Source organism: Artemia franciscana, chromosome 16 (assembly GCF_032884065.1).
Source record: "Artemia franciscana chromosome 16, ASM3288406v1, whole genome shotgun sequence".
In the NCBI taxonomy this organism is placed as follows: domain Eukaryota; kingdom Metazoa; phylum Arthropoda; class Branchiopoda; order Anostraca; family Artemiidae; genus Artemia; species Artemia franciscana.
Window position 1 is genome coordinate 20,336,862 of NC_088878.1, and position 26,744 is coordinate 20,363,605.

At 34.6% G+C, this 26,744-nt stretch overlaps 1 protein-coding gene and 1 long non-coding RNA gene across 15 annotated transcripts in view; both read left to right on the top strand.

Moving 5' to 3' along the window:
• Nucleotides 1–26,744, top strand: part of LOC136037189 (ATP-binding cassette sub-family C member 5-like) — a gene marked incomplete at its 5' end in the record, with an annotated part of 142,045 nt that overhangs the window by 108,339 nt on the left and 6,962 nt on the right. For all 14 annotated transcript variants that reach the window (XM_065719749.1, XM_065719751.1, XM_065719753.1 and 11 more), the window contains 5 exon segments: nucleotides 1,021–1,174; nucleotides 3,450–3,578; nucleotides 16,964–17,240; nucleotides 19,766–19,928; nucleotides 23,336–23,519. In XM_065719749.1, the coding sequence (XP_065575821.1) occupies nucleotides 1,021–1,174; nucleotides 3,450–3,578; nucleotides 16,964–17,240; nucleotides 19,766–19,928; nucleotides 23,336–23,519 (907 nt within the window).
• LOC136037195 (uncharacterized) lies at nucleotides 5,878–9,213 on the top strand. Its single transcript, XR_010619882.1, has 2 exons — nucleotides 5,878–7,355; nucleotides 8,078–9,213. It is a non-coding gene; the product is annotated as an uncharacterized LOC136037195 (long non-coding RNA).

A 26,744-nucleotide genomic window follows, 5' to 3' on the forward strand; every position in this document is an offset into this window, starting at 1 on the left:
TTTCAGTCTGCCGTCAGGGTGATTCTTCAATTGCATAAAAAAAAAAAAAAAAAAAAAAAAAAAAAAAAAAAAAAAAAAAAAAAAAAAAAAAAAAAAAATCAAGCCAGCCAGTGCTAGAATAGGCCGACCCAAACTGTATTATTCATTATTGAAGATATATCCTACTTTCTAATGAAAGCAGTTCAAAAATATTGGCATAGAATTTTATTTCCAATAGAGTTCTTTGCTGATTATTCCACTCCATTGTGTTACTCTTCTTGGACACTTTATCTCCTACAGCTTAACCAATCCTGTGTTTTTGTAATATAATTTTGACTCTCATTTACCTAATTGGTTCGGGGCTGCTGTACATCTCAAAGAGAGGTAAGCCAAAAAGAGACTTGACGAGATTTTCAGAAGAAGAAAAGATCAGCGCATTCTTTCTGTTAGTTATCAGTTTTTCTTTCTTTATTAGTAGCTGTACCATTTATTTTCAACAGTACTGCAAGATTTTTGAAATTCGTCAGTGATGTCTTCCTTAATTTCATACTCTGTCTTATTATCATTGTTTCTGGCATTTTGTGTTAGCTAAACTACAAACATACTGATGAATGATAGTCCTGACAATGGAACTTAAGCTAGTAGGTCGTAGGTGTCATTGTTTCACGTATATAAAATTTGAATGGTGGGGATGGTTTCAAGTTTCTGTGATAACTGATATTTTGTGAATAAATCTTATAAAGCTGACCTTAATTTTATTAACGCAATCCCTAGGAGAGTTTTAATAAATAGTCCGCAATGACGCAAAAAATATATTTGAAATCATTGATTCGGCTCGAATGAATCTTTTGAAAATTATTTTAAATGATTGGGTATTCTTTGGGAGGTGGCAAAAGTAGAAGGTTTAAGTGGGATGAGACAGAGGAGGAGTGTTTGCCAAAGTGTTGGTTTTTTGGTGGTGTGCAAAGTGTTGGAAAAGTGGCTAGGGCTATTTTGTAACAGTACTGGTAAATCTAACCGTGTTTCTGTTTTGTTTTTCAGTTGACGTTCGTCTCCCGTATACTCTTGAGGCATTCTTGCAGAATATTTTCTTTATAGCCATATCAATTTTGTTACCAGTTATTATTTTTCCCTGGTTTGTTATCATTCTTGCTATTCTCACCGGAATATTTCTTCTTGTTACCCGTTATTTCAGGTTTGTTGTCTTTTTTCTCATTTTTTTTTTATTAGTGTGGGAGTCTTTAAGGAACGGATTATCGTCATTTATATCTTTTTTTTAAGGAAAAACCTATTGTGACAATACAAGTTTAAAAGTTATGAGGGGCTGACATTTAAAAGATTAAATTGATCAATAAAAAACAAAACAAAATGTTGCTCCTGCAACATGCTCAGTTTAAAAAAACATGTTACTTTCTTGTTTCTAAATTCAGTTATTACCTTAGCTGAAGAAAGAGAAGATTAGGCATTATAATTGAATGCACTTACTGTCCATGTCTCTAATATTATCTGTGCCCACTTTAAAATAGAAATTTCCTCAGAAAGCATATAAAAAGAAACACCTAGAAAAAAAAACACACCTCAAAGAGGAAGAAAAAAAAACTATTGTGAAACGCTCAGAGCACCAGTGGTCATTTTTGGAATAACTGAAAGAAAGCTTTTTGCCAAAAAACTTGTATTTTAAAAGAAAAATTACCAAATAGTCTAAAGACCACCTAAGAGAAGAAAGATCCAATAGCTTGGTGATAAGTGAAGGGTTGTGGCAGCCCTAGCGAAAGGAAAATTTTCGTAGATAGGACACTGGCATCTCAAATAAAATCTTATATTTTTGGAATCTTCAAAGCCAATAGGTTTTGTTGGAAAATAGTTTGGAAGAAATGCTCCTATATAAAAACTAATAGTGTTTAAAGGTTTTAATGAAAGTATTATAAGCTTAATGGCAATCGTCAAGCAGCTTCCTAAATTTTTTTCAGACAAATCAGTTTTTTTGCTATTCTAAATACATATCATCGTGCAGTGGATACATCGAACATTATTAAGCTACCGTGCACCGCCTCTGAAAGGGAAATGAAGTGTAACCCTATCAATTCTGACAAATTAGGTAGAACTTTGAACCAAGTAATTTTCTAAATTCATGCTTGTCTCGCTATTGGCATGTCCACTTCTTTGAATTTCAATGCTCATTTTTATAAGGGATATAATGATTAACACTTTTGATTAAGACACTTTGCATAAACAGTAAATAACAAGTAGAACAATAGGTAGTTTTTCTGTAAGACAGCGGAACTCCAGAACTTTAAATGAATATTTCGACCCTGTGGTCCAAGGCCTGTCCTCATTATAACACGAATGAAAATGTAAAAGAGAAAGTTACCATTCAGACTAAGCATATTTCTAAAATTGTGCTAGCGTCCTTACTTCAACGAAGTTCAATAAATTAAATCGTTAGACCAGGTAAACCGTTGAAGTGAAGATGCTCCTTCCCTACCCGTAAAAATAATACTATTATCCTTAACCCTGAGGCTGATTAAGAATAATAAAATGATGTATTGGCCGTCATCTGGTTTCTGGGATACTGACATGACACACTTAATAGTAGACGCCTTCCATGTATTTAGCCTTTTCCAAATCTGAAATGTCTTCGTTTCTTGCTTGCGGAAACTGTTTGATAATGAAGCTTTTGCTTCAAAGTTGTGTTTGCCGGGTCTTACTTGCCTTAGAAAACCACTCTTCTTAACATCTCATCCTCCTTTACAATCAGGTAATATGAAAATCTGATTATTAGGTTTTTAACCTGTTTTGGTCTGATACTGTATCGCTTGAAACGACATTCTAAGTGTCGATCTTTGCTGGGGAAATATGTTTTCATTTCTGAGAAAATTTGAAAACTTTGTATTATCTTAAAAGAAAAGGTAATGTTGCGTCCATCTTTCCATGGATATGCTATTTCGTACAGAAAAAAAGATACGTGAACAAATTGCATATTTGTTCACTCAGGTACTACGTTTGACAATCTCTAGAAAAGCTACGATTTGAGAAGCTCTGCAATCAAATTAACTTTGAATAACTCCATATATTTTGGACTGCTGGCCAGATTAACTAGTTTATCAAGAAAATTGTTCAAGCAGTCCACGTTTCTTGAAAGGCCTATTTCAGCATTGCCAGTAGAAAAGAAGGAAAATGGGAAAAATTTATAATTTGAACATATTTGTAATAGGCAAGATGAAAAAATAATTGTATAGATTTGAGTTTAAGTTATTTATATATGTCTCTCATATTACCATTGTTTTTTTCTGTACTAAGTTATTATTTGCCATTTTCACTGCCTTGTCCTAAGAATCAACCTAAAATATTTCTGCCAACATGCACTGGAGTAGATATCTCATGGTTCTCTTATGAGATTTGGGTAGTTACATGGCAGCTGTTAAAAGTTGAACTTGGACGTGCCTAGGATTATCTGTTGTCCATTACAGAGCTGGAATACGAGACTTGAAGCGAATAGAAAATATTGGCAGATCACCAATATATGGGCACGTGGCCACCACAGTTGCTGGTCTCCCTTCTATACATGCCTTTGGGAAAGAAAGGGACTTCACCTACAAGTAAGTAATTTCATTGTAATTTTGCTTGAGTGTAGAGACAAGAAGTAATCCTATTGATATACGTTGACACAGTTTTTTATTATGAGTAAGGCAAACAAACTACTTATCCAATTAAGTAGGATGTAGTATTTCCCTCGCTCCCTCTCAGGACTGCCACCATGTGCAAAAATGAATAAATAAAAGTATCCAAGTCGTAAAAAATAAAAAGGCTATTGCTGGTCTGAAAAAATTATATATTTTCTGAACCTATAATGAAAAATTATATTATATATATATATATATATATATATATATATATATATATATATATATATATATATATATATATATATATATATATATATATATATATATATATATATATATATATATATATATATCCCCTACTTTTAAAGCAGGGACCCTTATATCTTTTTGTTATTCTTCTGCAGTGTTAGGGGAAGTAAGCATACCTTGGTACTTGCTTAAAATACAAATACTAGCAATACCTGACGAGCAAAAATATTTTTTTTCATATTGAATGTTTATCTTTGTAATAGATATTACACTGTAAATATCTAAAAGGAAATTTATGAGTCATAAAAAAGACCAAAATGAGAGCAAAAGTTGGCCATATTAAGTTGAACAAATCAGAATAAATTACGATTTGTATATTTCATTTCTCTATACTTTCATGTCTTAAGGAGAGGATGTCGAGCTGCATTGCTATTTTGTGATTGAATGCGAATAACATACTTCTTATGAAAAAAAAACTATTCTAGCACATGAGGTTTAACCTCACACAAATACTTTGTCAGAATAAAAAGCTGATAAAATGGATTTTTTTTAAGTGTGTATTTAATGTTTCTTTATGGAACAAAAGGAGACTAGGGTGAACAATATCTTAGTCGAGGGGAAATTTCACCTACCAAAAAATGCAATCGCAGGTAAAATAGAATAAAGGGAAGACAACGGTACTGTTAGATGAAATAATATATATTCATGTCGCTTTCAGAATATGCGGCTTTAAAATGACACTCTTAACAGTCCTTGCCAGTTAAAGGCTGGCTTCACGCTTATGCCTTATTTGTTTGAATTATTCTGGCAAATGCTTGTGAAAATTATACAATGTAACAAGTTTTGTATGTCCAGTCGCAGGTTTGCTTGGTTGTGAAGTTAAGTTGGTTTATAGTCAGTTTGACTGTAACATATATTTTAAGAAGCGGAGATTGAAATGCAAAAAGAAACATTAAAATGCTCCGCATCCTTGAATGAAAATGCTATATATTTAGGAGATACTTGGAATGCGTTATCAAAATAAAAATATATATATATTAACCAGATTTCGATTTATTCAAATTATATCAATGCGCCAAACTTAAGCTAAAGTTTTATTTCGCTGGAACTTACGGCAGAATATTTAAAAAAATTAATTCAGAAAACATAACTCACGAAACTTTCTTAGAAAGACTTTACTTGCAACAGGATCAAGTCCTGTAGACATAAATCATGTCGTAAATCTTTAATCTAAATCTTTCATTAAAATTTTAATCTAAAAATCTTTAATTTAAATCTTCAATAATAATGTCATAAATCTTGTCATAAATCTGTGGACATAAGCATGTCAGTCATAAATCTTTAAAAAGCTTTTATATGGAGGCTTGGATTGCCTTCAAATGGCTCACAATTCTTAAAAACTATTTGAATTACCCTTATTTTAGGCCTATCTACCTTAGTTCTGTCCAAGGATGGATGATAGATTAACTACCAACAAGTAAAATGACATCATTTTTATGCAATTCAGAAAATGGCTTATACCAGCTTTAACTCTCACTCACTGGCTTTTTTCAATTAGCAACTACTCTTAACATTTTTTCATCGCAGTCCACCAACTTGATTTTAATTCAAAATAAATTTTTGAGTCATAAAAAACCTAACCTCTCACTCAGACTATGTGCCTTGGCTTTTTTTTCCAATTAGCCATGGTTGTCAGCATTTTGATAACAGTCCACCAACTTAATCTTAATCCAAAAACTAACGGTTATACTGGTCAAGCTGGTGGACTGTGATGAAAATTGTTTAGAGCCATGGCTAATTGAAAAAACAAAAAAACAAAAACAAAAAAAACAAGGCTGACAGTCTGAGTAAGAGGCGAAGCTTGCATAAGCCTTTTTCAGAATCACAGATAGTGCTGCCTAAGTAAAGAGCAATGTGGGCACAATGGTTATATATATATATATATATATATATATATATATATATATATATATATATATATATACTAGCTGTATATATATATATACTAGCTATATACTATACTATATACTATATACTATATACTATACTATATACTAGCTATATATATATATACTAGCTGTTGGGGTGGCACTTCGTACCACCCTAACATTTAGTTGGTGGGGGTGCTTCCCCCCCCCCTGCGCCCTTAAGTCGTTACGCGCCATATTAGTTACGCGCCATTGTAGTTGTGTCCCTGTGTCCCACCTGTGAATATAGATAGATATATATATGTTTTTAACTACGTAAAACTTGCGAATATACAACATTCTTCGCTGTCCCATCGTCTGTACATATAAATAGATAGTCAGGTTTACCGACTCTTGAACATGCAACATATAATTGTCCATGGGAAAAACAATCCGTATTCAGATCTATACCTCATTATTCTAATGATTGCCCTTAAGCTTTGTTGATGGTGATTGCTAATCGAACATTCTCTGTGTCCCCGTCGCCATTTATATATCCCCCTGTGCCCCCCGTTGTAGTTGTGTCCCTGTGTCCCGGTCATCATTTATATTCCCTGTGTCCCGGTCGTCATTTGTGTCCCGGTGTCCCAGTCTGTAATTTCTCTTTGAGTGTCCCGGTCGTCATTTATATTCCCTGTGTCCCGGTCGTCATTTGTGTCCCGGTGTCCCGGTCTGTAATTTCTCTTCGAACATTCCCTGTGTCCCGGTCGTCATTTATATATCCCCCCTGTGCCCCCGGCGTCCCCGTTGTAGTTGTGTCCCTGTGTCCCGGTCGTCATTTATATTCCCTGTGTCCCGGTGTCCCAGTCTGTAATCTCTCTTTGAATGTCCCGGTCGTCATTTATATTCCCTGTGTCCCGGTCGTCATTTGTGTCCCGTTGTCCCGGTCTGTAATTTCATCAGTTGACAAACATGACGTCAGTCGACAAACAACTTCATGACGACATACAGCTCAATCCTTATAATGACGTCAGTCGACAAACATGACGTCAGTACACAGACAAACAACTTATATCTATCTATATATATAAAAATAAGTTGTCTGTGTGTGGATCTGTGGATTAGGTGACGTCACCTGAAAAAACTGGATCAGGTGACATCAAAACTGAAAAAACTAAAAAAAGGCAAAAACTACAAAAAAAACTAAAAACTAATAAAAAAATAAAAAAGCTAAAAAACTAAAAAAAGGCAAAAACTACAAAAAAAAACTAAAAACTAATAAAAAAGCTAAAAAACTAAAAAAACTAAAAAAGGCAAAAACTACAAAAAAAACTAAAAACTAATAAAAAAAATAAAAAAGCTAAAAAACTAAAAAAACTAAAAAAAGGTAAAAAACTAAAAAAACTAAAAACTAAAAAAAACTAAAAAAAAGGAAAAAACTGAAAAATAAGCTAAAATAAAGGTAAAAACCAATAAAAAACTAAAAAAAAAACTGAAAAAACTAAAAAAAGGCAAAAACTAAAAAAAAAACTAAAAACTAATAAAAAAAGTAAAAAAGCTAAAAAACTAAAAAAACTAAAAAAACTAAAAAAAGGTAAAAAACTAAAAAAAATAAAAAATAAAAAAAAACTAAAAAAAGGAAAAAACTGAAAAATAAGCTAAAATAAAGGTAAAAACCAATAAAAAACTAAAAAGAAAAAAAGGAAAAAACTAAAAAAAATTTTCATCTAAAAAACTAAAAAAAACTAAAAAAGGTAAAAACTAAAAGAACTAAAAAAGAAAAAAATAAATGACGACACTCAAAGAGAAAGCGACCTGGACAAAAGGAATGTTCGATTAGCAATCAACAAAGCACCGGGACACAGGGAGTATAAATGACGACCAGGACATAAGTAAAAAAAAAAAACTAACAAAACTAAAAAGAAGGTAAAAACTACAAAAAAACTAAAAAGAAAAAAACTAAAAAAAGGCAAAAACTACAAAAAAAACTAAAAACTAATAAAAAAGCTAAAAACTAAAAAAACTAAAAAAAGGCAAAAACTACAAAAAAAACTAAAAACTAATAAAAAAAATAAAAAAGCTAAAAAACTAAAAAAACTAAAAAAACTAAAAAAAAGGTAAAAAACTAAAAAAACTAAAAACTAAAAAAAACTAAAAAAAAGGAAAAAACTGAAAAATAAGCTAAAATAAAGGTAAAAACCAATAAAAAACTAAAAAAAAACTGAAAAAACTAAAAAAAGGCAAAAACTACAAAAAAAAAATAAAAACTAATAAAAAAAGTAAAAAAGCTAAAAAACTAAAAAAAACTAAAAAAAGGTAAAAAACTAAAAAAAATAAAAAATAAAAAAAAACTAAAAAAAAGGAAAAAACTGAAAAATAAGCTAAAATAAAGGTAAAAACCAATAAAAAACTAAAAAGAAAAAAAGGAAAAAACTAAAAAAAATTTCATCTAAAAAACTAAAAAAAACTAAAAAAGGTAAAAACTAAAAGAACTAAAAATGAAAAAAATAAATGACGAGACAAAAGGAATGTTCGATTAGCAATCAACAAAGCACCGGGACACAGGGAGTATAAATGACGACCAGGACATAAGTAAAAAAAAAAACTAACAAAACTAAAAAGAAGGTAAAAACTACAAAAAAACTAAAAAGAAAAAAAAAACTAAAAACTAATAAAAAAACTAAAAAATCTAAAAATCTAAATAAACTAAAAAAGAAAAAAAAAAGGAAAAAAATAAAGGAGAAAAACAAAACTAAAAAACGAATGTATATACAGACCGGGACACCGGGATACAAATGACGACCGGGACACAGGGAATATAAATGACGACATATATATATATATATATATATATATATATATATATATATATATATATATATATATATATATATATATATATATATATATATATATCTATATTCACAGGTGGGACATAGGGACACAACTACAATGGCGCGTAACTATTATGGCGCGTAACGACTTACGCGCGCGGGGGGGCTTGGGGGGCGCGAAGCGCCCCCACTAACTAGGTGTTGGGGTGGCGCGAAGCGCCACCCCAACAGCTAGTATATATATATAAATAAGTTGTCTGTCTGTGGATCTGTGGATCAGGTGACGTCATGTTTCTGTGTCGGCTGACGTCATGTTTTCGACTGACGAAATTACGAAATTACATTGGGACACAAATGACGACCAGGACACCGGCACATCTATCTATCTATATATATAAAAATAAGTTGTCTGTCTGTCTGTCTGTGGATCAGGTGACGTCATGTTTCTGTGTCGGCTGACGTCATGTTTTCAACTGACGAAATTACAGACCGGGACATCGGGACACAAATGACGACCGGGACACCGGCACATAGGGAATATAAATGACGACACTCAAAGAGAAAGCGACCGGGACAAAAGGAATGTTCGATTAGCAATCACCATCAACAAAGCACCGGGACACAAATGACGACCGGGACACAGGGAGTATAAATGACGACCAGGACATAAGTAAAAAAAACTAAAAAAAACTAAAAAAAGGTAAAAACTAAAAAAAAACTAAAAAGAAAAAAAAAACTAAAAACTAATAAAAAAACTAAAAAAGCTAAAAAACTAAAAAAAACTAAAAAAGAAAAAAAATAAAAAAGGAAAAAAATGAAAAATAAAGGAGAAAAACAAAACTAAAAAAACGAATGTATATACAGACCGGAACACCGGGATACAAATGACGACCGAGACACAGGGAATATAAATGACGACCGGGACACAGGGACACAACTACAACGGGGACGCCGGGGGGCACAGGGGGATATAAATGACGACCGGGACACCGGGACACAAGGAATATAAATGACGCCTGGGACACTCAAAGAGAAATCACAGACTGGGACACTGGGACACAAATGACGACCGGGACACAGGGACACAACTACAAAGGGGACGCCGGGGGCACATGGGGATATATAAATGACGACAGCGACACAGGGAATGGTCGATTAGCAATCACCATCAACAAAGCTCAAGGGCAATCATTACAATCATGAGGTATAGATCTGAATACGGAAACCTAACAATCTATTTATATGCACTGACAATGGGACAGCAAAGAATGTTGTATATTCGCAAGTTTTACGTAGTTAAAAACATATATATATATATATCTATCTATATTCACAGGTGGGACATAGGGACACAACTATAATGGCGCGTAACTAATATGGCGCGTAACGACTTACGCGCGGGGGGGGGGCTTGGGGGGGCGCGAAGCGCCCCCACCAACTAGGTGTTGGGGTGGCGCAAAGCGCCACCCCAACAGCTAGTATATATATATATATATATATACATATCAAGGCACTTCGTAGAAGGAGTTTTCTTAGAAACTTTGAATGGGGCTAATTTGATTGGAAACTAAAAGGGCTAGTATACTTTTCAATAGTCAAAAGTGATTTGAGGGCGACCAGACCCTCCCCCCTCCTACGCCCATCATTTCTCCAAACATATCTAATCAAAATTCTGAGATATCTGGGGGGCCGAAGGGAGAAGAAAAATTAGAAAAAATGAGGTATTTTTAATTTACGAGCTGGTGATCGGATCTTTATGAATTTTGATATTTAGATGGACCTCGTGGCACATAGCTCTTATTTTAAATCCCGACCGGCATTAAGCCTCTGATTTTCCTTTTAAATCAATCTATTGATTCTTAGATTTTTGCTAGAGCTCATGCCATATGAGCTCTTGGCTCTTCCGACCTCGTCACAAGTGCCATATGAGCTATTGGCTCTTGTTTTTTTATTGCAGGGCACTTCGCAGGGCACTTTTTAATAATTGAAAGTAACAAATATCCCCAAAAAACATCCAATAAAGAACTTGAGATGCCATTTTGTTCAGCGTAGTTAAAAGGTCCAGGAATCATGTCTTTAAGGATGACAACAAGTCCCCCCCCCACGCCCATCAATTCCCAAAACTTATCCAATAAAAATTTTGAAATAGCCATTTTGTTCAGCGTAGTTGAAAGTTCTGGAAAGTATGTCTTTGAGGATGCCAACCCTCCTCCTCCACAACCCCCAGCACAAGGATTGTAAGCTATGCCCCCAAGGGCATATACGTTTTTATAGAAAGGGTGGCCGTATAAACTCCGGATGGGGGCTCATTCGATTGGAAATCAGACGTTCTAGTGCCCTTTATAAGATTCAAAGTTGTAGGGGGCATCCAACCCCCTCCTCTCCCCGCATGTCGTATTTACCCAAATGCATCTGATAGAAATTTTGGGATAGCCATTTGCACAAAAATAGCCCAAAGATCATATAACAAGGCTTTTGGGGTTGACAGAATCCCCCAGAGTCTGGGGGGTAAGACTCATAAGTTATGCCCCAGGGGCATGTAAGGTTTTTATGGAAGGGGTAGTCGTGTGAACTCAAGAAGAGGTTTATTTGATTGGAAATCTATATTTCTAGTTCCCCTTTACCAGTCAAACTTGACGAAGAGCAAGTAGCCCACCTCCCTCCCTGACATCCTCTTTTCCGGAAACGCATTCAATGGAATTGTGAGATAGGCATTTTGTTACCAATAGTCCAAAAATTATTTAATAATGTCTTTAGGGTGGACACAATCACCCAGAGCCCATGGGCAAGGGTTGTAAAAGTTTTCATGAAACGGTTGGTCGCGTAAACTTTGGATCGGACGGAGCTCATTTGATTGAAAGTTGGAAGTTGTAATGCTCTTTTGAAGAGTCAAATATGAACGGAGGGCAATCAGACCCCCTCCCCAGCCTATCATTCCCCAAAACTTGTCCAATCGAATTTTAAGACAGCTATTTTGTTCAGCATTGTTGAAAGGTCTATTAATTGTGTCTTTTGGGACGTTAACCTCCCTACAGTCCTCAGGACAAGAGCTGTAAATCAGGCAATTCGTTCATTATTTGCCCATAGTATTCAGGTGACATTTAGGTGATCTTTTCAGGGAATGCTGAGGGGGGTGTTGAACTAAATCAAAACACTTTATGTTTATACAGATTGTCAAAAGGGTGTAGCACAGGAATAACTTATTATATTGATTGGGAAAATTGTGGAAATACTAAGGAAGATAATCAAAAAGGCGATATTTGTATGCTACCCACACTAATACTATCACCACCACTACTACTACCACCCTACTCCATTTCCAATATTAAGGGGAAATTTGAAATAAAGCAAAAGACACCATGTGCATGCACATTGTCAAAATAGTGTAAAGAATTGATATGCATATTAAGTTGGAGCTTTCAGAGAATGCTTAAAGGGGAAGATCATCTCAGCAAAAGGTAATACATGCACACTACTGCTAATACCACTGTTACTGCTCTATTTACTACTGCTACTACGAATTCTACTTATATTGCAACTAATTGTAAGGCTAAGAGCATTGAAATGAAAATTTCAAGAAGTATATGAACATACGGGTTATCAAAAGGACATATCAGCAATGTCATAGCAATGGCTTATTGTATTAAGTTGAAACTTCTAGGACTTGATGTGAGGGATGCTCTACTAACCAAAAGGCATTATGTTAATGCTATTGCTGCTACTAGTACTACCGCCATTCAATACTATTACTAGTAATATTAATACTACTGCTGTGACTACTATTACAACTATGGCTAAGGATATGAAGATGAAATTTTCAAGAAATTTTGAGGGGGAAGGTGAACTGAATCACAGCACGCCGTCTGTGTGCAGGTTGTCAAAAGGGTTTAACAGCAATATCTTAAGAGCAGTTTGGTGTGTGAAGTTAAAACTAACAAGGCTTTTGTGAGGTATATTAAACTAACCAAAAGAAAATATTTGCATCCTAATGCTATTGCTACTACTCATACTACTTGTACTACTGTTACTATTAGTGCTACTTCTTATACTACTACTGCCATTGAAGCTTAGGCTACTACTATTAATTCTACTGCTATTAAAACTAAGGGTATTAAGGTGAAAAATTCTGGGATATACAGAAACTGTATGGAACTAGTTCGAAACACACTATTCCCACACAGGTTGTCAAGTGGATGCATCAGAAATGCTTCAGGAATGATTGACGGTATTAAACTGAAACTTTCAGCGTGTGTTGAAGGGGATGTTTGAAGAAACCAAAGGTTGTATTATTAAGTTAGACCTTCAAGAGTAAGTTATGGGGGATTTTGAACTAGCCAAAAGGCACTGTGTGTATACTTTTACTACTACCACTACGGTTACCGTAACTAATGACGTTAAGGGTACTAAGAACCAGAGGCGTCATTTGGGCCAAATCTTGCGGTGGGCATGGGGCATTTGACGGAACTTGAGACTTTTATTATGAATCTAACCTACTTTCAAAGTTTGCAATGATTAATAGCAAATAGCGTAATTACCTCAAGGGTCGTCAGGTAATTACGCTCTTTGGCTAATAGGCGTGCAGTTAGTTAGCATTTGAACAGAATGGATTATGTTGGACATAATGGGTAATTATGGCCGGAAAAGGGCCCTTTGTGGTGGAAGCTTGGGCCCACCTGGAAAATCTGGGGTGGGCATTTGCCCACCCCTGACCCCCCTAAATGGTACCTCCGCTAAAAACGTGAAGGAGGTATTAATAACGTGGAACGTGTAGGAGGAGTTTCCATTAAACGAATTATTCGTGCAGGTTTTCGAAAGCTCATATAAGCAATATCGTAGGTAGCACCCCTCTATAATAGCTAGAAATATCATTGAAACTTTTGAAGGAGCTAATTTGATTAAAAATTAAAAGTTCTGGTGCTCTTTTTAAGATTAAAAAGATATTGGAGGGCAAGCAGCCCATCTTTCAAGCTCATTCATTTTCCAAACGCATCTAGTCAAAATTCTGAGACAGCCATTTTGTTCAGCATAGTAAAAAGGTCCAGGAACTATGTCTTTGGGGAAATGGGCATGGTAACCTCCCCCCCCCACAATTATGCAATTGGCTCATTGTGTTTTAAAATTAAATATCGTTTTAAACTAAATCAAAAGGCATTGTGCTTATAGTTGCCAATAAGACACTTCAGCAATATATCGAGAACGACTGGGGGTATTAAGTTGAAACTTTTGGAGATACTACAGTTACTAATTCTGTTCTTACAATTTATATAAATAAAAAGAGTGTAAGTGTATCCAGGTTTCCAAAGAGCATAGATAGAATCTCTTGGGAATGATATCAAGTTTTATTTTTCAGGTCAACTTCCAGAGGTATAAAATTAAATTAAGAATGCTGTTTGTGTCAGGATTAAAAATTGTTGAAAAAGTTTCTCCAACATACAAATAGCAACCCAAACTATGGATTCTTATAGAAAAAAAACGCGAAAAGATAAAAAAAAAATTTCCATGAAAAAGACTATGTCAGTAAAAAGCGAACAGAAATTGATTTAAAAAGCTTTTCTGCAAAACAAGTTTTCAAAGAAAAGAAAAGAGCTCAATTAAGCCAAAAATGAGCAGAAATAAAGCCAAATAATCTTCCAAGCATAAAACTAGCACAAATCACTATCAATAAATAAATGAAACTCAAAGCGAACAGAAATTGCAATAGATAGCTGAATTAAACTCAAAATGAGCAAAAATTAAAATGATTAGGCCTGATAACCCTCATGTCCTCTTGAGACAAGAACATAATTTGCGCTTTACTGAAAACAAAATGTGTTTTGTTCAATTTTTTTACTTTAATTATTAAAAAATTATCAAAAAATTAAAGAATGAATATCAATATATTTCAATTAAGCTGACAATTAACGGTCATTTATTTTTTGTTTTTATTTAAATTTTTTCAGTAAAGCGCAATTTTTTCCCAGTAAAGCTTAATGTAGAAAATGTTTGAAAAACTTGTTTTGTTGAAAGTTTTTTTTTTTTAAATTAATTACAGTAAATAGCCGAGTCAAACTCAAAACGAGCAAAAATTAACGTAAGTTGTGCTTACAGCCCCCATGCCTTCTCAATATTAGAACACAATTTGCACTTTACTGAAAAAACAAAAACGAACAACAAATGACCGGGTATTGTCAGTATAATATACTTATACTATTATTTATTCCTTAAAGTTTTATGAATTTTTTTTATTTATTAAAGTCAAGAAGGTGAAAACATTTAAATTATTTTTGTTTTCAGTAAAGTGCAAATTATGTTCTGTTCTCGAGAAGGCATGGGGGTTATCAGCCCTACTCATATTAATTTTTGCTCATTTTGAGTTTGACTCGGCTATTTATCGCAAATTCTGTTTGTTTTGGGTTTCATTTATTTATTGATGGTGATTTGTGGTAGTTTTACGTTTGAAAGGTCATTTGACTTTATTTCTGCTCATTTTTGGGGTAATGGAACTCTTTACTTTTCTTGAAAAACTTGTTTTGAGGAAAAGTTTTTTAAATGATGTCTTTTCTCTTGTTAATAGATAGGGATGGAATAAGGTAATTCAAGCAGTCTATGAGTTATATGAGCCATTTGAAGGCAATTCGAGACCCAATACGTTAATTTTTGAATTAAAATCAAGTTGTTGGACTGTGATGAAAAATGTTGAGAGCCAAGGATATGAGAGCAAGGAGATAGTTCTGCCCAAGGATAGATGATTGAGAATCTATCATCAAGGGAAATGACGTCATTTTTATACAATTCTGAAAAAAGCTTATGCCAGTTTTACCTCTCACTCAGACTACCTGTCTTGTTTTTTTTTTCAATTAGCTATAACTCTCAACATTTATCATCACAGTCCATCAGCTTGATTTTAATTCATAACCGTTGATTTTTGAATTAATTATCAAGTTGTCGGACTGTGATGAAAAGTGTTGAGAGCCAAGGATATGAGAGCAAGAAAGTAATTCTGCCGAAGGATAGATGATAGAGAATCTATCATAAGGTGAAATGACATTATTTTTATACAATTCTGAAAAAAAGCTTATGCCATTTACCTCTCACTCAGACTATCTGTCTAGGCTTTTTTTTCAATTAGCTATGACTCTCAACATTTTTTCATCACAGTCCGCCAACTTGATTTTAATTTGAAAGAATTTTTTTGTCATAAAAAACCTAACCTCTCACTCAGACTATGCGCCTTGGCTTTATTTCCCATTAGCAATGGCTCTCAACATCTTGATCACAGTCCACCAACTTGATTTCAATTCAAAAACCAACTGTTATGAATTCAAATCAAGCTGGTGGACTGTGATGATAAATTTTTAGAGCCATGGCTAACTGAAAAAAAAAATCCAAGACAGATAGTCTAAGTGAGACACGAAAAAAATTTATCAAAATTGTCATCAGTATTTTTCATTATTGTATAGTGAAATTGTATACTTGTACTTGCAACAAGATCAGGTGTTTTCCACCATATCTGGCATCTAAAATTCAGATGTATCGCAGGAAGGTCTCTTAGAAAAAACATAAGAGAAAAATAGCTTCAAAATCTAAGTTATTATTTATTTTAAATTTGTGTTAAGTTTATTCATTTAAAAGCTTTTAAACTTAGAGTAAGCAGCTTCAGTGATGAGATCTTTTCCCATAAGTGCATGATTTAAAAAAAAATAAAATTCTGACAATAGAAGTGCATTTTTCTTAAACAAATTGCTGAAGTCTTTTTAAAGCATCAAGGACATCAAGATAAAACGTCCCACAGGACCTGATTATATAATAAGGGCAGTACCCCATTTTCGCCAGTTTTGCCATGTTGAACAGTTAAAATAAACAAGAAAAACTAATTAGTCAACTTTGACTGTGACTTTCGTCCATAAAAACTCAAACATTAATCATTTATTGACTTTCAAAGACAACTCCACCTTTAAAGGAAAGCTACATCTTGTTAAGTTGTTTGGTGCCATATGTGTTTAGCTTAATTTGGCTGATTTTCACCCACTTTTCTTTCTTTTTTTTTTATTTGGCATCCACTACTATCAAAAATTACGTAACTGCAGTTTTTTCAGTAAAAATTGAATCCCGTTTTTTCCCAGTTTTATAAGATATATTTGACTGTGCAAGTTTCCACTTAAGTAATTGGTGTAATCAGATTTCATTATCACCGTCCTTAATACTTGGATGTGTGTCATCAGCTACCCTATTCATCACTTATTCTTCTTTTTAATTTAGTTTCGAATAAATCATTATTCTAAGATGCTTACTTTTAGAAAGTAAGTAACAAAGGATTGTCTAAACTTCTTTGGATTATACAAATTTCAAAGCTAACCAAGAGTAGTTTCTTCTTCTTCTTCTTTTAAAGGTTTATGGTGTTACAAGACGAGAACAGTAATTGCTTCTTCCTCTATAACTGCGCTTTAAGATGGCTGGCCGTACGATTAGATATGATTACTGTCGGGATTCTAGCAAGTAATGCTGCCATGGTTCTTGCTTTCCATGGACAGACAGATGCAGCATATGCGGGCCTTGTGTTGGCTTATGCAGCTCAGCTGGGTGGTATGCTGCAGTATACAGTAAGACTTGCGGCTGAGACCGAGTCCCGATTCACTTCCTTCCAAAGACTTTATAACACAGAAAAGGTAATATTGTTTACTAGTATTGGGTACTAAACTAGTTTTAAAATAAAAATTACTAGTATATTTTAAAATATCCCTTGATTTAAGCAGCTCAGGTTGGTGCCAGGGGCGTAGTTTGCTACGGGTTAAGGGGCAACTCCCCCCTCCAGTCCCCTTTGGACCCAGTTTGCCCCTCAGTTGAAATTAAGTTTCTGCAAAAATCCTGTCAAAACTTTCTTTAGTATATCTTTGCCTTTGTGGTACTATATGGCTCATTTTCCAGAAACTATTTTAGTTTCTAAGTTTTTCAGAAACTATTTTACTGCTCTAAGTTTTTTACCAAGAAAATTGATCGAACAGATAACTTAACATTCTAGGTAGCATTATTAGTGAATGTTACCGACGTAATGAAATGTTAAATGTAGAATAGCCAAGGTGGTGGGTGTTTTCGAAGTATGAGAAAAACTGGAAGAATAGGGAAAGATATCTTAGAACTAGAAACCATATTCAAGGATGGTAGAATGGAAGTTGTCAACTCAGGTGCTAAAACATGAGCGCTTTAAAAGTTGAGGAATTATATTCAGAATCTCTATATATATAGCTATATAGATATAGCTATATATATTCTATATATAGATTCTATATAGCTTAGAATCTCTAGCTAGAAATTCTTCAGAGGATGTATCCGCTTAAAGTTTTGGTTCTCCTTCGAGTAACTTTATCAAATAGTAAGCTGCACGAGAAATTTGGTTCGAACCCAACGTTAAGAGCTATTATAACAGAAAGTTTAATATGGTTTAGTCACGGTTTATAGATAATGATATGCTTCCAAAGAATGTGTTTTTTGAGAAGCCAACCAGGGCAAGTGAAAAGCTGGACATCACAAATGAAATAGGAAGAGGTCACGGCGACAAGGTTAAAAGGAAATAAAATTTCTTGTAAGAGAATGAAGACTCAGCCTTGAACAGTCACGGGAGGAGGGGGAATATGCGCAGCTGTGTTTGCCTCCGATATTTTGCTGTTATCATGGGTTTTGAATAGTAGTTATATTGTGTAAAGCCATGTGGCTCAAAATTGAACATTTTGTGCTTGGGGGTCTTTTTTTTTTAGCCTTTTTCCTTAGGTCGTATTTTATGATTTATTTCTAAGATTCTGGATTTGGAAAGTATTGTCAAAACATTATCTCTTGGTAGTCCTTTTTTTAGATGTTGGGTACTTGTATGATATACGCCCTACCCAATGTTCTTCTAATATGTTTCTTTGACGCTCAATCCTAATGAAACATACCAAAGTAAGATAAAAAAAAAGACACTTTAGAAACAAATTTGGGCTATATATTTGGATATTAGGGGGGGGGGATAAATCATAGCGGGTTGTATGCCTAATGTGTTAGGTACAATTATTCTGCCTATTATGTAGTAAGAATTGTTTTCTAGCTTCACACTGTCCAAATACTTTACCCCCGTCTCCCCATCTCTAATGTACAAATATATAGCCCAAATTATATATTTCCCATCTATTCTGTCACTTTTCTTTGTCTTATCTCACGCTAAGCTGAAAGAAACTAGCGAAAAAAACGGATGTATAATGCGTCAATAAATGAACAACTTGGGCGGTAGGGTGTTTATTATACAAGTTCCTAATGTTGCTTTCTAGTTCAGTCAATTTGAAAGTAGGAAGCCTGAACTGTGGACTGTAAATTTTTGGACAAAATTTCATTTTAGAACTTAGGAAATTTGGGTAAGGCATCCTTAATATTGTGATGATAAGTGGCCAAGTCACCTGAAGAATATTGAGGATTTTTAAAATGAATCTTCGTCCAAAATTTTACTCTCCATAATTCAAACCCCTTTTCTGCAGTGTCTGTTTTTAGTTCGCTGTTTGAGTGGAGTGTTCATGCTGTCATTTGTATAAAAATTGAACATTATCTGACGTCCTATTATCACTGGCGTTAATAAAATAATTTTGCTACTATCCAGAGCTGAAGAGAAGTACAGAGGGACCTTCCCATACCATATTACCTAACGGGCGCCCATCCGAGGACCTCTTTCTAACTCATCTAACTTACCTCATCTGAGCAACTCAAAGTTAGCAAAGACGTTACAATATTGGAGCTACATGACTGTTAAATGCATTTGAAAGTATGTTTCTTTGACATTGTTGAAATGGACGCACAGTTTTATTCCGTTCAAGCGGAGATCAGAGAGCTAAGATAAGCGCTTAAAATATATAAATTCAAATTGTGGAAACATAAGAATCCTGTTTCTTTAATTATATGGGATGTCTATGCACCCTGTATATGTAAGATTGTCTTTACCGCTTACACTATCCAAGAAGTGATATCTTCATAAATGATTGAGATATACCTTGGGTCTTTTAGGTGGTATCAGCCAAAATTCCTCTGTCAAAAAGGTCCGACAGTATATGTATTGAAATTTTTTTTTGTATGCCAGTTACCTCCTTTTGCTTGACAGTCGACGACTCAAATTTGGCTAGATATAACAGTGATACCAACATTCGAAAAATTTGTTTTTTTATTTATTTTGTAGACAATGGAAAGTGAAGGTAACACCATAGCCGAAAAGGTTCCTCCAAAGAATTGGCCTAATTCTGGGGAAGTAGAATTTATTGAAGTCAGACTGCGCTATAGAGCTAATCTCCCTCTTGCCTTAAATAGGGTGTCATTCAAAATTCGCTGCAATGAGAAAGTCGGTAAGCCAGTTATTCAAATTTTCCTTGATATGTATATTTTTGAAAAGCTTATAAAATGATAGTTTACTTTCTGAGCGTTCAAATTGCTTTTCTGTATTGAAATTGCTTTAGCTAACCTATCAGTTGCTTAAATGTTATAAATTTATCCTGGACGATCCGTTATTTTTAGTGGATACCAGTACTATTCTAAATTAGATGATTTTTTTATTTTTTTTCTGGGGACGACCAGGAGTCAGAATCACAAACGTATGAAAAACTGCTCGTTAGAGTAAGCTGAACCATGATGTAACTGTATGTGACTGACTATTTAAAGTTAAAACATTAGTCTGATGAGCTATTCTCTTGTGTGATGTATTCATAAAATCAAATTTGTTTTGGCTGTTGTTTCTTCTTCCCTGCTTTTTCATGGTGACATATAGCGATCGCGGATCTTAATGAAACTTGATATATAGAAGAATCTTATGTCTCAGATGCTCCATTTTCAGTTCGAATCGGATCCGGGGAAATAGGGGGTTGGAGGGGGAAACAGAAATCTTGGAAACTGGAAATCTTGGAAAATGCTTAGATAGGAGAAATCGGGACAAAACTTGATGGGAAGAATAAACACAAGTTATAGATACGTGATTGACATAATTGGAACGGATCCGCTCTCTTTGGGGGAGCTCGGGGTTGTTAATTTGGAAAAATTAGAAAAATTGAGGTATTTTTAACTTAAGAACGGGTGACCGGATCTTAATGAAATTTGATATTTAGAAGGAACTCATGTATCAGAGCTCTTATTTCAAATCCCGACCAGATCTGTTGACATTGGGGGGAGTTGGAGGGGGAAACCAGAAATCTTGGAAAGCGCTTAGAGTGGAGAAATCAGGATGAAACTTGGTGGGTAGAATAAGCAAATGTCGTAGATACGTGATTGACGTAACCGGACTGGATCCGATCTCTTTGGGAGAGTAAGGGGGTGGGGTTCAGTGCTTTGGCGAGTTTGGTGCTTCTTGACGTGCTAGGACGATGAAAATTGGTAGGCGTGTCAGGGGGCTGCACAAATTGACTTGGTAAAGTCGTTTTCCTCGATTCGACCATCGGGGGGGGGGCTGAAGGGAGAGGAAAAATTAGAAAATTAAGGTATTTTTAACTTATGAGTGGGTGATCGGATCTTAATGAATTTTGATATTTAGAAGGACCTCATGACTCAGAGCTCTTACTTTAAATCCCGACCGGCATTAAGCCTCTGATTTCTCTTTTAAATCAATCTATTGATTCTTAGAATTTGGCTAGAGCTCATACCGAGCTTTTCCGACCTCGTCACAAGTGCCATATGAGCTCTTAGCTTTTGTTGTTAGCTATTCTTTATTAACACTCCCATTAAATAATCCTAAATTAAATAAATATTTTCTTATTCTACTATGTTAATATGCTAGTATCTATCAAAACGTGTAGATAACAAAATAGAACTTGGACAAGGATATAACATCTGAGTTGCAAAACATTTTACAAATACATTTAATTTTTGACAAAAAACTGTATATAGTAGAAAAGAAATTTATCAAATTTTTTGGTTTAGCCCAAAAAGATGTATTACGATCCTAAAAAATTAAGTAATTTTTCTTAATTTTTCCAAAATCCCCAAGTAAAAAAAAAAAAAACTTTATTAGAACCATAAATTTTGTTCATGAGTCTGAAAAAAGGATTAATTTAGTTCTTCAGTTTTGTCTAGGTTATAAGCTAATTTTCACTAAAATACTACTGCTACTACTTGTATTGCTACTACTACCAGCAACTCACAGCAGCACCAATTTTCCTAAGGCGGACACAACTGCGCCTGCTCCTCCCCCGCCCAAATCTATTCAAAGCTTCACTCTTTACCCTATATCATAAACATCTAATTTCCTGTAAATCTATCTTTTGACCTCTTCTCTAGGTCATTTTATCGAGATTTGGGAACGACAGTCTTTTCTTTTGACCCCAGGTGGACGGATAGCAAAGCACAATCTTTGACAATCTGTTATCCTTCGTCCTTGAAACGTAGCCTAGCCATCCCAACCTTTCTTTCATTTTATCCCTAGAAGCTGAGATTTAACCAATTATATCCTACAGCTTTTTTTTATATACGGTCAGTCAACGAGTGAAAGTTCCAAAATTGACACCGGTTTGCACCAGGTCACAATCTTCTTCTTCTTCTAGCAACTCGCCGCACAACCAAGCCGCGTGAGGCCAACACAGCTACGTTTGCTTCTCATCCATCCCAATCTATTCAAAGCCTCCCTCTTTACACCCTCCCAAGAAGTTCCCATTCCCTTTAAATCGTTCTTTATGACATCCTCCCGCCCCAGACGAGGACGACCTGCTTTCCGTTTAGCCCTAGACGGTTGGCCAAAAAGAACAATATTTGGCAATCTGTCTTTCGTCATTCGCAGAACTTGCCCTAACCACCTCAACCTTTCTTTCAGTATAGCCCTACAAAGCGGGATTGAACCACACTTTTCGTACAGCCTACTGTTTGAAATACGATCAGTCAGGCGGGTACCTAGAATAATCCGTAGGCAATTTCTCTGGAAAACATCTAGTAAATCTTCATCCGCTTTTTGGAGCACCCATGTTTCAGAGCCATATTTGACCACTTTCATCACTATACCTTCCAATATTCTAATCTTGGTCTGCAGATTTATCTCTGTTCTACCAAACTTTTTTTTAATTGTAAAAAATACCACGAGCATTGGCTATTTTACTTTCAACATCTTCACTGCTCCCACCATCTTTACTAATAATACTACCAAGGTAAGCAAAGCTGCCCAACGTCACCTTTTCATCTTCATTTAATCCTAGCCTCAGTGACTTAGTCGTTACCCAACGTCACCTTTTCATCTTCACTTAATCCTAGCCTCAGTGACTTAGTCGTCTTAATATTAATTTTCAAACCTATTCAAATACTCTGAACTCGCAAAACGTCTAAAAGCTTATTTATTTTGCTCAAAATAATTTAAGTCCAGGAGACTTTTTCCTTCCCATTTGATTCCGTGGTGTCCCACTCCCATTATATGATCCATATAAAGGGGGATAGAACACAACCCTGCTTAACTCCTGATTTAATACAAAACCAACTGCTAACCTCATTTTCTACCTTAATCGCAGCAGTATTATTCTCGTACATAGCACTTTTCTTTTTAATAATTTATAGTTTTTAATAATTGTCATGAGTTGACCAATTTTAATCATTATAGTATCTTTTGTAATTCTACTTAAACTTATAGTTGCGACCCTTTTTTTACTCAAGGATACCCTGTTTGTGCCATACCTATGAAAGTGTACATTGTTTCTTAATAGATTATTCGATTTCATTGGATGGGTTCCTAAAACTATACTACCCATCTGAAAAGCAGAAAATTACTGTTATCCTATTATTTTATCAGGAATTGTTGGTAGAACAGGCTCAGGAAAGTCTACCCTTATATCTGCATTATTCCGACTTGTTGAAATTGAAGCAGGAAGCATTCGCATAGATGGCATTAACATCAAAGATGTTGGTTTGGAAGTTTTGAGGAGTCATCTTGCAGTTATTCCTCAAGATCCTGTTCTTTTCATTGGTACTATAAGGTATATAATTTATTGCCTAAATTTGCCAAAGTAGTATTTTTCATAGTTGAAAATATACGATGTCTCAATGGCCATTGCGCTCAGTGGCTTGCCAATATTCATTCGCCTTTGGGATACGTTAAAGTTAATCTTTGAGTGTATATCTACAGTCTTCTTCAAGGGTTTCACTGGGGGAATATACAAAACATAAAGCAAAAACTTATTTTTGTGTATTTGAATCATTCATGGAACATGAAGTAAATTTGATCTAAATAACCGAATCATAACAAAGTATAATTAGATGCTATGCATATTCTCCCCCTCCCGTAAAATCCCCCCGTGTAAAATTACATTTCAAATATAATTTTACATATTCCAAAATATAGGCAGAGTGTATTACATAGAATATCCTATAGTATTTATTCTTAAATTTTATGGAACATGAAGTAGATTTGATTTAAAAAAGGAATCAGAACAAAGTATAAATAGATGCTATGCATGTTCTTCCCTCCCCCTCATAAAATCCCCCTGTGTAAAATTATATTCCAAATATAATTTTACATCTTCTAAAATATAGGCAGAGTGTATTACATAGAATATCCTATAGTATTTGTTCTTAAATTTTTATTTATTTAATTTCTATTTTTTGGGGTGGGGAATGAGTTACCATCTTGGGGCAAGATTAAGGTTAAAGAAAATAATTTGAAAAATATTAAATTAGTTTCAATTGTAGAAGTGTTGCCCAATTGTAGAAATGTTGAAAGTGCACAGAATTCACAGGCTGGGACTAAGAAGTACGAGTAATTACTTCCCTGTGGACTTCGTCTGATATCGACCAGAGGTTATTTTGTATGGATTTTACCGACTGGCTGATCATTTTTATCGGCTGATATGGATGACATTCTTATTAAAATTTCTTCATTTTTGTTATTTACCTGCTTAATGATCTTCTTTCATCGGTTTTACGCAACATATTTTCCATCAACTCATTTGCCTTAATAGAAAAAATTGAGCCAGTAAAATACTGACGCCATGTGCCACCATTGTACCAACTCGAACTTTTTATCCCACTGGTTGAAAAATTGGTGAAGGAGTATCCTCCTCCTCCCCCTACGTGACGTCCCTGCCAAAAACTATACTATATGATGCTGGTTTACCACTTGGGATTATATTTACTCCTGTAAATTGATGATAAAAACATTTTGTTGGTACATTTAGGCTATTTTTACATCAACAAAGCAGATTGATGAGATGGGGATTCAAGTTCAAAATGAAGGAGTTAATTAACATATAAAATATTTCACTTTGTCCTATCCATCTGAATGAAAATGACCTAAGGAGAATCGGTACAATCGAATCAGTGCAATCGATACCATAAATAATTATTGGTTCCAATTCTAAATGACAAGAAATGGTGTAAACTTTTTTTTTTTTTTTTTTTTTTTTTTTTTTTTTTTTTTTTTTTTTTTTTTTTTTTTTTTTTTTTATACAACGAACTACTGTCTCGTAACTGGTCGTGAGCTTCCAGTGCCGTGCCAGGATATTTGAACTTTTCTTCTGTGCAGTTTAACGGTGTAATAATTTCTTGGGGCAGAGAGAATTGGGATCATCTTTATCATAGAACTCAATAGTCGGTTTGTATCTGTGTCTCTTTCAGCATATAGATACTGATTCCAGTACGCAGAAGTTCGATGGAGGTAAGCCAGTGGTGGACCTCGAAACATTGAATTCCGCAAAAAGAAATGAAATTACTTCTAGTGCTTCTCAAAGGTCCCGAGAACTTTAACATGCATCATAACTCGTTGCCCTTCAGCTAATGTTTCAAGTTTCTTAAATATAGTTGGTGACCGCGATCTGGTCTGATCTCAGCTGTTCTAAAGATGTTTTATTGGCTATCCCCGTGATCGGTGGCCCTTTAGGTCAAAGAGCTAAATAACCATCTTAATATTGAAAAAGTCCATTTAAGAGCCACGGCTAGGGTGTAAAATATTATCCATAAGAACATCTGAATGTTTCACTTTATAATCATAATTGTCAGTTAAAAATATCTAATTAAAATGGAATATGAAATCCCTAACCGAACCGACTTGGCGAAAAAAAAATTATGAAGATTATTCACATCTGCGTTCAACAGCTCACAGCACTGCAAAACAAGCCTCCTAATCCTAAACACAATTCCCTCGTATTTTCAACATATTACCAAATAGTTACCGATCGATAACGTTTGATTAATAGCAAATAGAATATCCTATGCGCGTGTAAGACTTCTTCACCTGACACTGCAAATTCATTTCACAAACTTCGTCGGCGAACTATTTTCAAAAAAAAAAAATTCCGGGCAAGTTAAAGGTAGAAATTCTCTCTTAAGTGCTTTGACAGCACAATGGGTTGTAATGCATTCGCGGATATAGCAGCAATATTTCTCACAGATCGCATACCAAATTTTTTGAAAATACGCCAAAAATCAAAGTTTAAAATAGATTGGGGCGAAAAATGTGAGCAAAAAAAGGATGTGAATTGTTTTTCCAATCATTCATGTTGACAGGTTCACGAACACATTTTTTAACGTACTTGTTCTTATTTTTGGGGCTCATTTTGATTTTAGAACATGCATAGTTAGAATGACGACGGGTTTCTCAAGAGACGCACCCGGCTCAGTGAGCCTCAGGTCGCTCACCCCAGGGCTATCCTAATTATTTAGTATTGGCTATTTTCCGTAATCTTCAGTTGTCTGGTTCTATTTAATATTTATGGTCATTAATCATGCCTTGAGTTGACCTAACGGATGTTGTATTCATTTTTGCTGATTGTCCTTGATACTAGATAATATGGTTCTAAATAGTATTTACACATAAGAATCGTGACCTGGCCACAGTGACTTCAATTGAAGTGGATGGGGCGTTTGCCACCCTCCGATTTCAACATATAGTTTTATTCTAGTATTTTCGTCGAACATTGCCTGTTTTGGTATTTTCATAACAAAAGTTGGAAAATTTGCACAATTGACTCCCCCTATATTTTGAAAGATGTAGTTTGCCTCTTCCCCCCCCCCGTGTGCATTTTATTGAACTGAAGTCACTGCCAGACCTGATCTATGGACGTTGTGCTCTATGAACGTTGTATTTTCTTTCCTATGGTTGTATGATTTCCTATGGCTGTTTTTTCCTTGATGCTCAGTAATATGGTTCTGTTTAATATGCGTGCTTGTTAATCAAGACTTGACCTAACCTCAACTGTCTGTGGGTG